This window comes from Rosa chinensis, chromosome 7 (genome assembly GCF_002994745.2).
Source record: "Rosa chinensis cultivar Old Blush chromosome 7, RchiOBHm-V2, whole genome shotgun sequence".
Lineage (NCBI taxonomy): Eukaryota > Viridiplantae > Streptophyta > Magnoliopsida > Rosales > Rosaceae > Rosa > Rosa chinensis.
The window spans coordinates 29767841-29782813 of NC_037094.1; the positions used below are offsets into that span (position 1 = coordinate 29767841).

The following is a 14973-nucleotide window of genomic DNA, read 5'->3' on the forward strand; positions in this document are numbered from 1 at the left end:
GTAACTAGTTGGGTCACAATATCAAGAGTTGTCACAGACACCTCCCACCTAAGACAATGGCAGCTAAGGGTAACAAGAAGAGAAAGTTGAACAATAGAGAGACATCATCTTCTCAGGTATTTTTTTTCTTATGAGATTGTTAAGGGTTCAGAAATTTATTGGATTATTATGGACTAATCATAGTTTAACCAACTTATTTTCTGTAGGCAAAGGGTACCAAAGAGCCCTTAAAGACAAAGAATGAACACAGAGATAAGGCAACAAAAAAAGCTGAAACAACAAAGGTAAATTAATTTTACAAGTATGTTTGAAGCTTTTGTTGGTCATTGGTTGCTTCTAAATATACATCTCTTTGCAGAAAAAGAGGGATGAAAAGAGGCCAGCAACAAAGGCAGCAAGAGGACCTACTCCAGGCAGAGGAAGACCACCAAAAGCTGCTTTAAACAATGGTAAATTAGCTTCAACCAAGGGTAAAGCAGCTTCTCCACCACAAGCTTCATCAAGGACATCTGTCAGGATCCAAGATAATGCAAAGAATGGTGCAAAATAGAGCAATATGGGTATCAGATTAGCAACCAAGGTTAGGATTTACAGATGCATACTTACAATTTTTTGTGCAACCATGTGCTGTGTCGCATGGTTGCTAGCAAGGTTCAAAAAAACGGGTTGGGCGGCGCTTAGGAGCTAGGCGTCACCATACCGTTTAGATTTTTGGCTAGGCGTAGTCACTAGGCGGCGGCCTAGGCGTGCTAGGCGGACACTCTTGGGCGTTGGGCGTTGATTTTTTTTTTTTTTCCGATTCGTCTGGCCAGATTGATAACTCCCAAACTCCATAGTCTTTAGAGACTTCTCTCTGAACTAAAACCCAATCCTCGACAGAGCCCTTGATCAAAACTAACAACCCAGCGCACTCGGATGAGTCGGTGGTAGTGGAGTTCCGGCGATGAACCTGATAAGAGAGAAAGTTGGGGATTGAAATTTGAATCTAAAGTCGGAATCTCTGATCAACAAAACTATCGATTGGTAGATGAATGAAGCTTTCCTTGATGAAGACAACGAAGATTTTTGTGTTTGATGATCAATTTTGGTGAGAGGAAGAATTGGGAGAGTGCAGAGAGAAAAATGGGAGAGTTGAGAGGCTTCGAGGAATCTGGACTTCGTTTCTTGACTTTCTTCTAAGCACACACAACTAGCAAATGACAATTATGCCCTAAGACTAATTAATATAATTACAAGATTGAGAGTGGAGATTAAAACCAAAAGAAACGGGAAAAAAAAAGTTTTAAAAGGGAAAAAATACACACACATTAACACACTATATATATTTGTAATAAAAATAAAAATAATAATAATAATAAAAAACGCCTAGTCCCTGCCTAGGCTGGAGGAGCTAGGCCCCGGATTACCGCCCGACTAGCGCCTAGCGTTTTTTAGAACCTTGGTTGCTAGGTCTAATCTTTTTGCATAGATGATTAGACCTAGATTTTTGGCAACTCAATCCAAACTGTTGTTTTTGGTTAGTTTGGATATAAATACACATTTATGCATCCATTTGGCTGCAAATTATGGTAATTATGAACAACATTTTCTCCAAAATTTCTAGATTTTGGTCAAATAGCCAAGTTTTTTGTTCATTTGGCTTCCAAAGATTTTGTTCATTTTCTGGAAATTTAATGATGGTTAGGGTCCAATTGTTTCTTCCATTAAAAGTTTTGGTCAAATAGTCATGTTTTGGTGTGGTTGCCCTCAAACTGCACCAGCCCATTTAAAAAAAAAAAAAAAGAAGTCATGTTGTGGATTAAATTAGGATTCGATTTAAATTTTGGAGGCAAATAGATCAAATTGTCCATTCTTTCCTCCTTAAAGGTTTAAAAATCTGAAGTGTGGGCCCCCTTGTCAGCTCCAACGGCTATAGTGACGTTACATTCGGAGGTAAATTCAAATTTTGGACTCGGGTGATGTCGTTTGAGAGTACAAGGACCAGTCTGATTAAATTTTTTTTTTTAAGAGGATACAAAGACCAGTCAGATTTTAGACCCAAAGTTCAGGAGAGTAAACTGAATTTAATCTAAAAATAAACTATAATCCAATAAGTAGATGAACATAAAGTTTACGACAATTTATAAATATTTAAAAAACTAGCACATATTGTTCATTCTAATTTATATTTCAAAAGAATATTCATTGTAAAATTGATATTACCGAAAATCAAAATAAATACTAAATATGGTATAAATGATTAAATTCAAAAAATTTGGTTAAAAATTGGTATTTCAATTTCAAAACCAAAAACTTTGGTTTTGAAGTTAGCACCTACAAAGCTACAACCAGTTTGAGCTGATTGAGTGGCAGCTCTACTTTTATATGTGATTACATTCTACTGGATGCTAGGACATAGTTAGTGCAGAGTCTCTCATCAAAAGCAAAAGAAATCCTATGATCCTATGTGGGCTAATCATGTTTCTCAAATGAAACACACTCCGTAATGTAGGACTACTTAATAGTTTCTCATATTGAAAAGACAAGAAAAAAAAATCTCATTAAAGCAAGTTCACTCGTTGGGTAGGTCAGGGTCACTAGTTCATTGGATCACTGGGTCAGACACTATTCATTACTTTTTTATGTTTGTTTCCACCCATTGGGTTTGGATCACTGCCTCAATTTTCAAACTAATTAACTTGGGTCACTTTTTGAGTTAGTTTCTTGACTTACAAACTAACCCAAGTCAGTTTTCAAACTGACCCAGTGACCTAGACCCAACATGTGGAAATAAACATAAAAACGTAGTGAACAATGTCTGACCCAGTGTCCCAATGAGTAAACTTAATATAGGAAACTGACCCAGAGTGACCCATCTTAGTTTGGAAATTGATCCAGTGACCCAAACCCAACTGGTGGAAACAAACATAAAAAAAACAGTGAGCAATGTCAGTAATTTAGTGACCCAAAGGACGAACTTGCTGTTAGAGTGACAGAGGATAATGCAAGATTTTGTTTGTTTGTTTTTTTTATTTTTTATTATTACAAAAATGGTGGCCTAGTGAGCTACCACTCCGGGGGTTGGAGCAACTTGGGTATGACCCCTCCCCAATGGATGTTTTTAGCAAGCCGGGGTTCGAACCAAAGACCTCCTATTACCAGGAGAAGCCCTGCAGCGTCCGCCCCACTTACAGTCTAGCCAAAGATTCAAATTTCAGTTTCGGGTTTTGATTTCAGTACTTCAAATTTAAGGAAATTTCAGAGAAAGTTTCAATTTTGGTGGAAATTTCAGTTAAAAATAAAGAAATCACATTAATTGCATTTATAAAATGATATTTTTGAATGAAACTTTTACACGGACTAAACTAACCTATAATAAACATATTTACAATGTAACATCTCTAAAATTATACATTTATAATAGAATTATGATATTTAATATGGACGAGTAATTAACTAGTATTGTAGTAGGTTGCTAAACTAGTGTTTTTATCTATTTGTAATTATAAACGTGCTATATATTGATAATGTTATTGTGATTTACTTTTTTTTTTTTTTTAATGGCTGGAACAGTGAGAGGCTTGGCCATCACCCATTTTCACTAATAATTAGAAAATTACAATGGGGCTGGGCATGTAATACCAAAACCCCGTGAATGGAAATGAACAAGTAGAACAAAATGAATATAAAAGCTACTATGATGTGGTTCGATCTAGCTGGTTGAACTGCTTTTATTCAGTATCATACAATACTGCTCCCAATTACATGAATTTTGGAAATGATTTTGGTACTTCATCACATGGGTATTATATATGTGTTGATCTATTCCCACATGCAATCCATATATTGGATATTGGGGAATTAACCAATATGGTGTTTCATTGTATCAAGCATATGATATTTGAGAAGAAGCAAAAAGGGATTCATGTTATGGTTGGAGCATTCAACTCTGTAGTAGATAAAAGCAAAAAAGTTTTTTTTTATTGTATTCAACTTCATTGAAAAAAAAAAAATTAAAATTTCATATTTTCATAAGTATGAAATAAAAAATTCATTGTCGGTAACATACAAATTTCACAGAAGTTTCAGAGAAATTTCGAATAAAATTTCGGTGTGAATTTTGTAAATATATTTTGTGTATATATATTTCGGAAATTAAGAATTTCATGGAAATGTAAGGAAAATTTCGGGAAACTCTTGATGAAAATGATATAGCATATGAATTTTGTATTGATAAATTAAAATTACGGAAATTTCGACAGTTTCAGAGAAATTTAAAAGTTTGAACCTAACATGCTTCTACTAGACTAACCTCATTAGGTAACACAAAATTATTTTTTTGAATAAACACAAAATTATTTATTAGTGCCGAATTAACACGTGTATGTAGTTCTTGACAATCTGATTTGGTCCGTAAAATCTTGTCGGGTGATTAATCCAATTTTTCTTATTTTTGTTCCCACTACATGAACACATGGGCGACTTGGTGTCCCTAGTGATCAAGACCATGAACACATAGTAGTGCCGAATACCACACAGATATTTTAATTCGGAAATTAAAAATTAGTTATAACATACAGTAGAGAGATGGATTTTACGGCCAATCGTTTCAAAACTCGTACAGCTGCTTTCCCAATCGATTCAAATCTGACTTAATTGGAGCCCAACATCAGTTGTTGTGATTAACCAAGGTTAATTTCTTCTTCTCTGTTTGGTTGCTCCACTTTATTCATACTTTTCAATGTAAAATGTTGCCTGGAATTCTTCAATTGCAATTCCAAATGATCCGTTTTCGTTTCCTCATTGCATCTACATATCAATTTCGTTGGGTTATCACTTTCCACAAAACGTATCTGGAATCCAGATTCTTGACTCGGAATCCCTAGCACCCACATTTTCTGTAATGCCCACCATGTGTATGAGGAATGTCCTCTGTGGGAATGCACGATTCAAAAGATGATATTACTGCTATGTTTACCCAATTTTGCATTCTATCTTAATTTTGTATTTATTGGGTTTGGGTCTCAGTAATTCGATACCATGATTTACTTAGCTTATAGTCTAAGAAAGGTACTAATTTGTGTTGCATTTGCTGCAGATACCAAAGATATAAAAGATTGTGTACTTTTCGAAACTCTCTACAGAATTGTATCCGGTGCGGAACATAAGAAGACGGTGAAATGGGAGCCTCCAGTGGGCCAAGGCTTTCCGGAATGCAGAGACAAGTACTTAGTCTGTACAGAGGGTTCTTGCGGGCAGCTCGTTTAAAATCTGCTGAAGATCGACCCAAGATTGAGTCACTTGTGTCGAATGAGTTCCGCCACAATGCCAAGAATGTAGACCGCAAGAATTTTCTTTACATTGAGTACTTGGTTCGCCGCGGAAGGAAACAGCTTGATCAGCTCAAGAGCCCTGATACTGTTGGATTATCAGCCCTGAATGTGAGTTTCTCTGAAAGACTGAAATGAAACGTCCTACGCATTGAAGTAAGCGTTTGATATTTGTATCTACTTGCTGAGATAGATTTTATTTCATCCATTTTTATAAAAGAGTACGTTAGGAAAAGAAATACTTGATCTGAATCACTATCGAGAAATTCTAAACTGTGCAATATTGATGACTGTGGTCCTCTGAGGCAATGTGTATTGATTAACTTTGTTATAATAATAATATCTTAAGAGTTACTTTATTGATACTCCAACACCTGTTTCTTTTTTTCATTTTTTTTTGTATTTCTAATTGTTGTTAGACAATAAGAAAGCCTAAGCACTGATTTAATACAAGCTGATACGGAAAGCCTGAATACTACAGGTAAACAATAACTACTTGTGTTGTGTAGATAGATGAGGACAATCAGGACATTACTAAATTCTGATAAGCCTAACAGAAAGTTGCATGTAAACAAAAACTTTAAAAAGTTGGGAACTTGGGATAATGATCTTCTAATCATTGATTATGACAGTCATCCGGCTAGTATTGAAATCATTGTGATTGTCTATTTGCTTAATCACAGTAAGAAACCTTGACAACAACTCTAGCAATGTGAACTCTAGTGTTTTTATTTCAGTTTCCTTCTGTTTCTCACAGAGTATATATATAGGGAGCCTACTTGTAATATGATTATGAAACTTTCAACGCTGAAACCTCTGTCAGAGACCATTTTATCTGTTTTTTTAGTGTACTGCGGATGTGTCATTGATATGTATATCAACACTTAAAAACAAACATCAGGAACTCATGTATGAGGATTTGATATTGCTTGCCCAATTTAGGGTTCTCAACATCTGGAACCCATGTATCAGGAACCTGTTCTAAATGAAGTGTCTTCTGTTACTCGGTAATTTCATTGGAGTTGAGAAACTGTTTGGTATATCAAATTCTAGAAATATTTTCGGGAGCAGGGTAGGATAATACACCCCCCTTAGAATTTCACCATTTTCTTAACAACATAATAAAATGTCCACTAGATGAGGAGATAATGAGGTGAAGACACTCTATGAATAAGATTCCCTTCAAAAAGATCCCATGTCGTACAACCTCCAAAAACAATGTTACCCAAAAGCTCTGAAGAGAAGAAGAAAACTTGATCCGTACAATAGTTACAACTTAAAAATAGTACAGGTAAATTGAAAATGCATCTACCAACAACTTTAGTCAACAGGTAAAAACCATGTCCTGAATACTGCACAATTATTTCCTAGGCATAAAAGAATGGAAGAATAAAAAATAAAAAAATATAAAGAAACTCATATCCTTGCAGTGGTAGAAGTTCAGTCATTAGCAGTTCGTCAGTTGCAGCAAAAGATTCTCTTCAGTTTATAAGCAGAATCCAGAACTACACCTTCCCTAGAATATTAGGTTCGAGCCTCCTCACGGCAGAAGTACCCGAATTAAAACTCTTTACATCATTGAATAGTGAATAGACGTCCCAACCCCCACCTCTCCAATATGAATAATAAACAGCTGGAACATGAGCGACTTTCCAGTGATCTTCTCCACCATCTGGATGTAGTGGCATGATTAATTCATCTGGCATATCGAAAAACTCAAGCAGCTTTAAATTGGTTAAATGTTCAATGCCAGATGGGACCTTCTTCAAGCATTTGCAGCGCTGGATAATTAGCTTTTCTAGACAAGGCATTGCTCCCTCCTCTATGGTTACTGATTGTAGCTCATCCAATTTATCAATACCTAATAACTTCAGACTTGGAAACCCTCCTGCCTCAAAGTGCAAGCTTTCTCCATCATAAACTTGTAAAAGTTCAAGATGTACCAGGTTTGGCAAACCCCGAAGATGTACTAGAGGATCCTCCTTCAGCCGACTCCATTTTAGAAACAGTCTGACCAGGTTTTGAAGAGAAGAAATCCAGTGGGGTAAGTTTTCTAAACGCCCTGCCAAGTATAGTCGCTGAAGAAATGGAGGAGCACGAGAAATGTGGCTAAGATCAATTATCTTCTCTTTCTCTGCTGAAAATACAGACAACGAGCGAAGGCTGGTCATATTTTGGACGGATGAGCATAAGGTGGCCCCATGTTCTTCTCTCAACTTATAAATGCCTAACCTCCTTAGTTGGTTCATTCTCCCAAGCTCTGCCATTAAAGCACCACTGTATTGATTTGCCTCTATAAAGCAGAGCTTTTGGAGCGATTGCAAGCTACTTATCCCTGCCGGAATCTTAACTCCTTTTCTGGCATTAAATCGGGCATATGACTCAACCTCATAACGATAAACCAGGAGATGACGAAGTCGCTTGAGATTCAAAATCTCAGCAGGTAATTCAACAACATGCGAATGTTTAAGGTCCAAGGTCTCTAGGTTTTGTAGCTTCTTGATGGAACTTGGAATTTGTTTTACCTTTGTATGCCTCAAGCTAAGGTACTTGAGAAGAAGAAGCTTGACAACCTCAATTGGAAACATTTCCAGATGTGCACCTTCTAAGTCTAATACAGTAAGCAACTGAAGACTGGTATGAAACAATTTTGGTATGGGAAAATCAGTAAGTGAATCTTCTACCCCAAAAACGAGCAACGAACGAAGTCGGGATGGTGTCCTCTTTTGATGTATATTCTGCAGCGTGTTGACTATTGATAGTCTTCGAACTTTCTCATCAGGCCACATTGTACCTTGATCTTTTTCTATTGCTGCAAAGTTTTGCTCTTTAGACTTCAAAATGACAATCTCCCGTAAAAGATCATGGATGCGATATGATTTAACTCTCCCATCAGTTGATGTTTCTGCTGCTTGAATCAAACTTCTGTCCAATAACTCTCTGAGGTAACTCTCTGCAGCTTCTTCTGGTGTCCTTCCCTCTTTTCCAATAACAAATCCTTCAGCTAACCATAACCGAATTAATTTCATATGCTCAATTTTGTAGAGATCAGGAAAGATGCTCAGATATAAGAAACAAGATTTCAGATGGTATGGTAAATCACTGTAACTGAGATACAGAAATTTTTTCAGGTTGTAAAGTTGATCATTTCCGTCAATTTCAGCTCCAATGCTTCCAGAAACAGCAGCCCATTCATCCACATTTCTCTTGTCTTTTAAAGCTAGTACAGAGCTGATGGCCACAATTGCAAGGGGCAGTCCCCTGCATTTCATCAGGATGGATTGACAAATTTCCTCCAAATTTGGTGGGCATGACTCTCCATGAAATGTCTTCTTACAGAAAAGAGTCCAAGAATCCTCTGGAGATAAGGGCTCTAAATGGTAGAGCATGTCATGGTTCCCCAAGCAAGAGGCAGAGGCTACATTAACATAGCGAGTAGTGAGCATTACTCGACTACCACGATTGTTGTTCGGCATTACATGATTGATGGCATCCCAGTCCGATATATGCCATATACCATCAAGAACAATCAGGTACCTACTATTCTGCAGCAATTTTTTGATTCTCTCTCTTAGCTGATTGTTATCCATGGTTTCAACTTCTTCATCTTCAGGAACCGGTTTCTGGATAACTTTGAAGATATTATTGATCATGTGTCTTAGGAGCTGACTTGTCTTGAATGATTGAGAAACAGTGATCCAAGCATGTACCTTGAAACGTTTCTGAACTTTTGGATCCTCGTAGACTTGCTTTACCAAGGTAGTTTTCCCCAGTCCACCCATCCCAACTATTGGAACCACCTGGCGTCCAGTGTCTTCCTTCATAAGCAACTCAATCAGTTGCTTTTTGCGCTCGCCAATGGCCACAAGATCAGCCTCTTCCAGTAAAAGGGCATCCCCTTGATCAAACTTGTGGTGCTGAACCAGACGAGCAGAGTTGGAGCCAGCTTGGTCAACAAGTTTGTATCTCTCATGTCCCTCGTAGAGGTTTTTGACTTTTGAGTTTATTCTTTGAATATCAGCAGAAATTTGATGCTTAGCTTTCCATTTCTTGATGATACAAGAAAGCTTATGAAGGGAAGCTTGGAATCCATGACCGTGATCGTGTGAATGGAAAAGCCTGAATTTATCAAGGGCATCTTCCATTTCATGAGCTACATCTCTGACTTGTTTAACCCACACTTTGAGCTGAGGATTGCTGTCTTCCTTTGCATCAGCAACCCTTAAGAAGGCCTTGATGCGCTCCAATTCATCAACCAGGTCCTCGACCTGTTCTCGGATCCCGGACAAGAGTTTCACCTCTTCTTCGAGTAATGTCGTGAGCCTGTCCACCAAAAAGGTGACTGCACTTTCAGCCATTTCTTTGCCTGATAGCACTTGCAGGTTTGTTTGTGTTTCTGAGGACAGATAATATATTTGTGGTAGGAGAGAAGAAAAGCTTTGTATGTGGTATTTGAGTTGATATTGTTGAATGATCTTACAGGGAAAAATCAAGAATGAGGAAGGTACAATGTAATGAGAAATTGGAGAATATACAGGTATATTAATTAGACCCTTGACTATTTCTTTAGTTTTCAAAAACTATTGGATACCAGTATTCTAGTATGTTGGGCAACTGCACTTTTCTTTGTGACATGTAGCACCAATTGACCCTGATGTAGATGGTTTCCACAAAACCTTTAAAAACAGAAGAAGTCTACCCCATGAAAGATCATTCAACAATATCAACTCAAATACCACATACAAAGTTTTCTTCTCTCCTACCACAAATATATTATCTATCCTCAGAAACACAAACAAACCTGCAAGTGCTATCAGGCAAAATTTATGAATGATCTTTCATGGGGTAGGCTTCTTCTTTTTCAAAGGTTTTGTGGAAACCATCTACATCAGGGTCTATTGGTGCTACATGTCACAAAGAAAAGTCCAGTTGTCCAATATTCTGGAATACTAGGTATCCAATAGTTTTTTGAAAATTAAAGAAATAGTCAAGGGTCTAACATACCTGTATATTCTCCACTTTCTTATTACATTGTACCTTCCTCATTCTTGATTTCTCCTTGTAAAGTATCAGGCAATTTGTCTTAGTAGCCATCTAAACATTCCCAATCTTGAAATAAGTAAATAAGTAATTGAATAGTAGGCTTGACTGACCCAATCATCTTCTGAATTAGGAACTAATCAAAATAACAAAGTTACTTAACTGAGAAAATAACCGACTTGTGGCCACATATCATAATGCAATCTGAAAGAAAAGGACTCTGAATTCCGTTGCAACATCACCTTTAGCTAAGCTTTAGAATATTCGAATCAGTTTTGTTCCTTTCAAATCAACCTCGGCAGTCAACACCCATTCATCTGACTTGGTCTGTCTTCCAGCCATTTGCTAAAAAGCCAGTTTCCCCTACTGAACAACACGCGTTAGTAACATTGGCAAAGTGTTACTGATCATTTGCTCATTTAAGTCATTTGTGTAATTATGGCTTTGGCAACAGTAAGTTTTGCTGATAGGTCAGTTAACATTGATGTTGATTATGTTTGGATTATCTAAGCATTGTTTGTCCTTTATGTTATTTCGAGAGTAAAAAATTTATTATTTTATTTTTTTTAGAAGGATTATATATCAGGTTGAAAACAACCATACGTTTCTACAATTATTACTATGGATTGGTAACAATCTACATGATAGTCGGTGACAACTTGGACAAACAATGGATTGGTAACAATCTACCTAATAGTCGGTGACAACTTAGACCTCAAGGCAAACCTTCCCGACCTTCAACTCCAACACAAACCAGACCCACCAATTTCATCCCCACCTTCACAAACACAACCCTTAGCCAAATCAAACCGAAGACTCTAATTAATTGGTAGTTTCAGTGGGAGTTGGGAAACTGTTTGGTAACTATAATTTTAGAAAGGTCGCTGTCAACTCAATTAAGAAACAATTAAGTCAAGAGACAATTTAAGAATAATTTTAACCTCATATACCTACCACCTCCTGAAAAAAAGAATGTTACTGATAGGTCTGAAGAAAAGAAGAAGAAAACTTGCTCTCCATAATGGGTAAGGGTGGTTCTAGTTGGACCTCCAAATTTGATATTTGGACCTCCAATTTTTTTAGGTTATTAATTGACTTTGTCAACTTATATGAAAAGACAAATAAGGACAACAACATTCTTTTAGCAAATTCAAAGGGGTTCCAATAACATATCAAGATCGAGAACCAACCGTCTGATTAATTTTGATAGAGGAGAGACCTACTAATAAATAATAATAGAGCAATGTTATGTGATTTTGATTCATTTTTCTTCTCGTGGTTGAAGATAGAGATAAAAAGTAGAATAACAGATTGTTGTATCTCATGTTCAAGGGCATTTTGGTAAAAATAAGGAGGTCTACTTAGCTTTTCAAGTATTCTAAAAAGTAAATTAGAGGTGTATTAAGTATGGGAGGTCCAAATAGCAAATTTGGAGGTCCAACTAGAACCACTCAATGGGTAAAACTAGAAAATAGTACAGAAAATAGAAAAGTAAGCTACAAACAACTTTAGGCATTTTGTCCTGAATAACAGATGATTATTTGGAAGGCAAAAAGAAAGGAGAAATTAAATAATTCAGATTGGTGCAGTGGTAGAAGTTCAATCCTCAAAAGTTGCTTGCAAGGATTCTTTACATGTGTTTATAAGCAGAACCTGAAACTACACCTTCCATACAGTATTTCGTTCAAGCCTTCTCGTGGCAGAAGTACGCGAATCAAACCCTTCATTGACTAATGAACAGACATTCCAGTCGCCACCTCTCTGATAGGAATAATAGACTTCTGGGACATGAACGACTTTCCAATGATCTTTTCCATCTGGATATAGAGGCGTGACTACTTCAACTGGCACATTTCTCGTGGCTAAGATACTTGAGAAGAAGAAGCTTGACAACTTCTCTTGGAAACTTCTCCAAATGTGCACCTTCCAAGTCTAGTACAGTAAGCAACTGAAGACCATTAGGAAACAATATTGGTACGGAAAAATCAGTAGTTGATTTTTCTACCCCAATAATGAGCAAAGAACGAAGTTGAGATGTTGTCCTTGTATGTTGTACATTTGGCAGTACGTCAACAATTGAGAGTCGTCGAACTTTTGCAGGTAAAATTGTACCATGCTCTTTTCCTATTGCTGCAAAGTTTTGCTCTCTAGACTCCAAAATTGCAATCTCACATAAAAGATCATGGATGTAATATGATTTAATTCTCCCATCAGTTTCTGTTTCTGCTGCATGAACCAAACTTCTGTGCAATAGCTCTCTGAGGTAACCCTCTGCAACTTCTTCCGGTGTCATTCCTTGGCTTTTTCTGACAAATCCTTCAGCCAACCACAATTGAATTATTCTCATATGGTCGATTTTGTAGTGATCAGGAAACATGCTCAGATACAAGAAACAAGATTTGAGATGGTAGGGTAAATCACTGAAACTGAGATACAGCAGATTTTTCATGCTGTCAAGTCGAATTTCCCTCTATTTCAGCTCCAATACTATGATCAATAGCATACCATTCACGAACATTTCTCTCGTCTTTTAAAGCCAGAACAGCGCCAATTGCCACAATTTCCAGGGGCAGTCCCTCTCATTTGCGTAGGATGGAATGACAAATTTGCTCCAAGTGAGGAGGGCATGAGTTCTTCTGAAATATCTTTCTGCAGAAAAGAGTCCAAGAATCTTCAGGTGATAAGGGCTCTAAACGGTAGAACATGTCATGGTTCCCCAAGCAAGAGGCAGAGGTTACATTAACATCATGTAGTGAGCATTACTCGACTACCACGATTGTTTTTTGGCAACGCATGATTGATGGCCTCCCAGTCAGATATGTGCTATAGATCATCCCAAACAATCAGGTACCTAGTATTCTGCAGCAATTCTCTTATTCTCTGTATTAGCTGGTAGTCATGCATGCTTTCAACTTCTTCATCTTTGGGAACCATTCTCCTCATAACTTGGTAGATTTCATAGATAAGACGTTTTAGGAGCTGGTTTATCTTGTAGGATTGAGAAACAGTGATCCAAGCATGTACCTTAAAATGATTCTTAACTCTGGCATCCTTGTATATTTGTTTTATCAAGGTAGTTTTCCTAATCCTCCCATTCCAACTACTGGAACCACCTGCTGTCGGAAAACATTCAACATAAGCATCTCAATCAGCTTCTCTTTGCGTTCTCCAATTCCCACAGGCTCAGCCTCTTCTGGTGAAAGGACATAAACTTGACCAAACTGACATTGCAGACCTTGATCATAAAGTTGGTATCTGTTATGTCCCTTTGAGAGCGTTTGGACATTCAACTGTAGGAGTTGAATATCAGCTGCAATGTGATGGCAAGCTTTCGGTTTCATGATGATGCAAGAAAGCTTTTGAAGGAAAGCATGGAGTCCACGCTGGACATCATGTGAATTGGAAAGCCTGAATTTATCAAGGGCATCTTCCATCTGATGAGCCACATCTCTAACTTGTTTAACCCACACTATGAGCTGAGGGTTGCTGTCTTCCTTTGCATCAGCAACCCTTAAGAATGCCTGTATGCACTCTAATTCCTCAACCATGTCCTCCACCTGTGCTTTGATCCCTGATAATAGTTTCACCTCATCTACGAGTAACGTCCTGAGCCTGCCGACTAAAAAGGCAACTACACTTTCTGCCATTGCTCTGCTTGATAATGCTATTAATTAGGCCTGTTCTTGCTAGGTGAATATGGTTTTGGTGTAGATGTTGGAGTTGGTATTGTTGAGTGATCTTTCAGGAGGCAGCATTCTCTTTTTAAAGGTTGTATAAAAACCATTTACTGTGAGGTCAACTGGTGCTACATGCTGCCCAATACTGTGTAGCTGGCTCTACTTGTTATAAACAATTGGATTAAGAAAAGTTGAAGATGCTCATTTGGTGTTTCTTTACTTAATTATTCTCAAATTTCAAAACCAACATGCTGCGCACTACTTACCCTCGACCCAAGCACCATCAAATCCCTGGAAAACAGCTCCTAACTCTTCCAGATTCAACTTAAGCCAATGAAAGTACTGAGAATTATAAGCAGGTATAGCAAACCAAATGAGCATCTTGACTTCTTTTGTGAGGTAGCTAGCTAGTAATAACTAATAACCCATGGGATAAACAAGTAGAGCACCAGTTGACCCTGATGGAGAAGGTGGATGGTTTTAAAGTTTGACTTTTGATACAGCTTTTAAAGATAGAGAGAAGTTGAGAAGGCTACACCATGAAAGATGAGACAAATCTAATATCACACAAAAACCTTATGCTCCTAGCAATGATATAAACTATTATGTTTTTCGTGTTCTCTTCCTTTTGTCTTAATTTATATCTAGAAACCAGAAAAGTAGCTCTGATACCAGAAAAATAGATCAAACAACAAAGATGAAAGAGGAAAATTTTAATCCCAGAACAAAAACGAAGAAAAAAAAAACAATTAAGGACTAATGAACCGATCAATGAGAACTGGAATGGTTCTCCCCAAGTTGAACTTTGACAAACAGCAATAGTTACATACAAAGTTTGTGATCATGCGAGCTCCTCTGTTGATAATGGCTGTGAATTTCATAAAATCATAGTCACTATGTTATTTAATAGCCTTTTTTTTTTATCAAGAAACTAAAATGCATTAATT

General features: G+C 37.2%; 2 protein-coding genes and 1 pseudogene across 2 annotated transcripts; 1 reads left to right on the plus strand and 2 right to left on the minus strand.

The window, feature by feature from the left end:
* Window positions 1-4477: 4477 nt before the first annotated feature.
* Window positions 4478-5680, plus strand: LOC112179654 (succinate dehydrogenase assembly factor 1, mitochondrial). The gene is made up of 2 exons (XM_024318108.2): window positions 4478-4670; window positions 5078-5680. The coding sequence occupies exon 2, from the start codon at window positions 5160-5162 to the stop codon at window positions 5445-5447; it is 288 nt and encodes a 95-aa protein (XP_024173876.1). The 5' UTR covers window positions 4478-4670; window positions 5078-5159; the 3' UTR covers window positions 5448-5680.
* Window positions 5681-6455: 775 nt separating this feature from the next.
* Window positions 6456-9978, minus strand: LOC112176775 (disease resistance protein RPM1). The gene has a single exon (XM_024314854.2). It carries the CDS (start codon window positions 9665-9667, stop codon window positions 6815-6817), a length of 2853 nt encoding a protein of 950 aa, XP_024170622.1. The 5' UTR covers window positions 9668-9978; the 3' UTR covers window positions 6456-6814.
* A 1880-nt stretch (window positions 9979-11858) lies between these two features.
* LOC112176064 lies at window positions 11859-14194 on the minus strand (annotated as a pseudogene).
* Window positions 14195-14973: the final 779 nt, after the last annotated feature.

Coding starts and splice junctions, on each gene's coding strand:
- LOC112179654 (XM_024318108.2), top strand. CDS start 5,160: ATGGGAGCCTCCAGTGGGCCAAGGCTTTCCGGAATGCAGAGACAAGTA.
- LOC112176775 (XM_024314854.2), bottom strand. CDS start 9,667: ATGGCTGAAAGTGCAGTCACCTTTTTGGTGGACAGGCTCACGACATTA.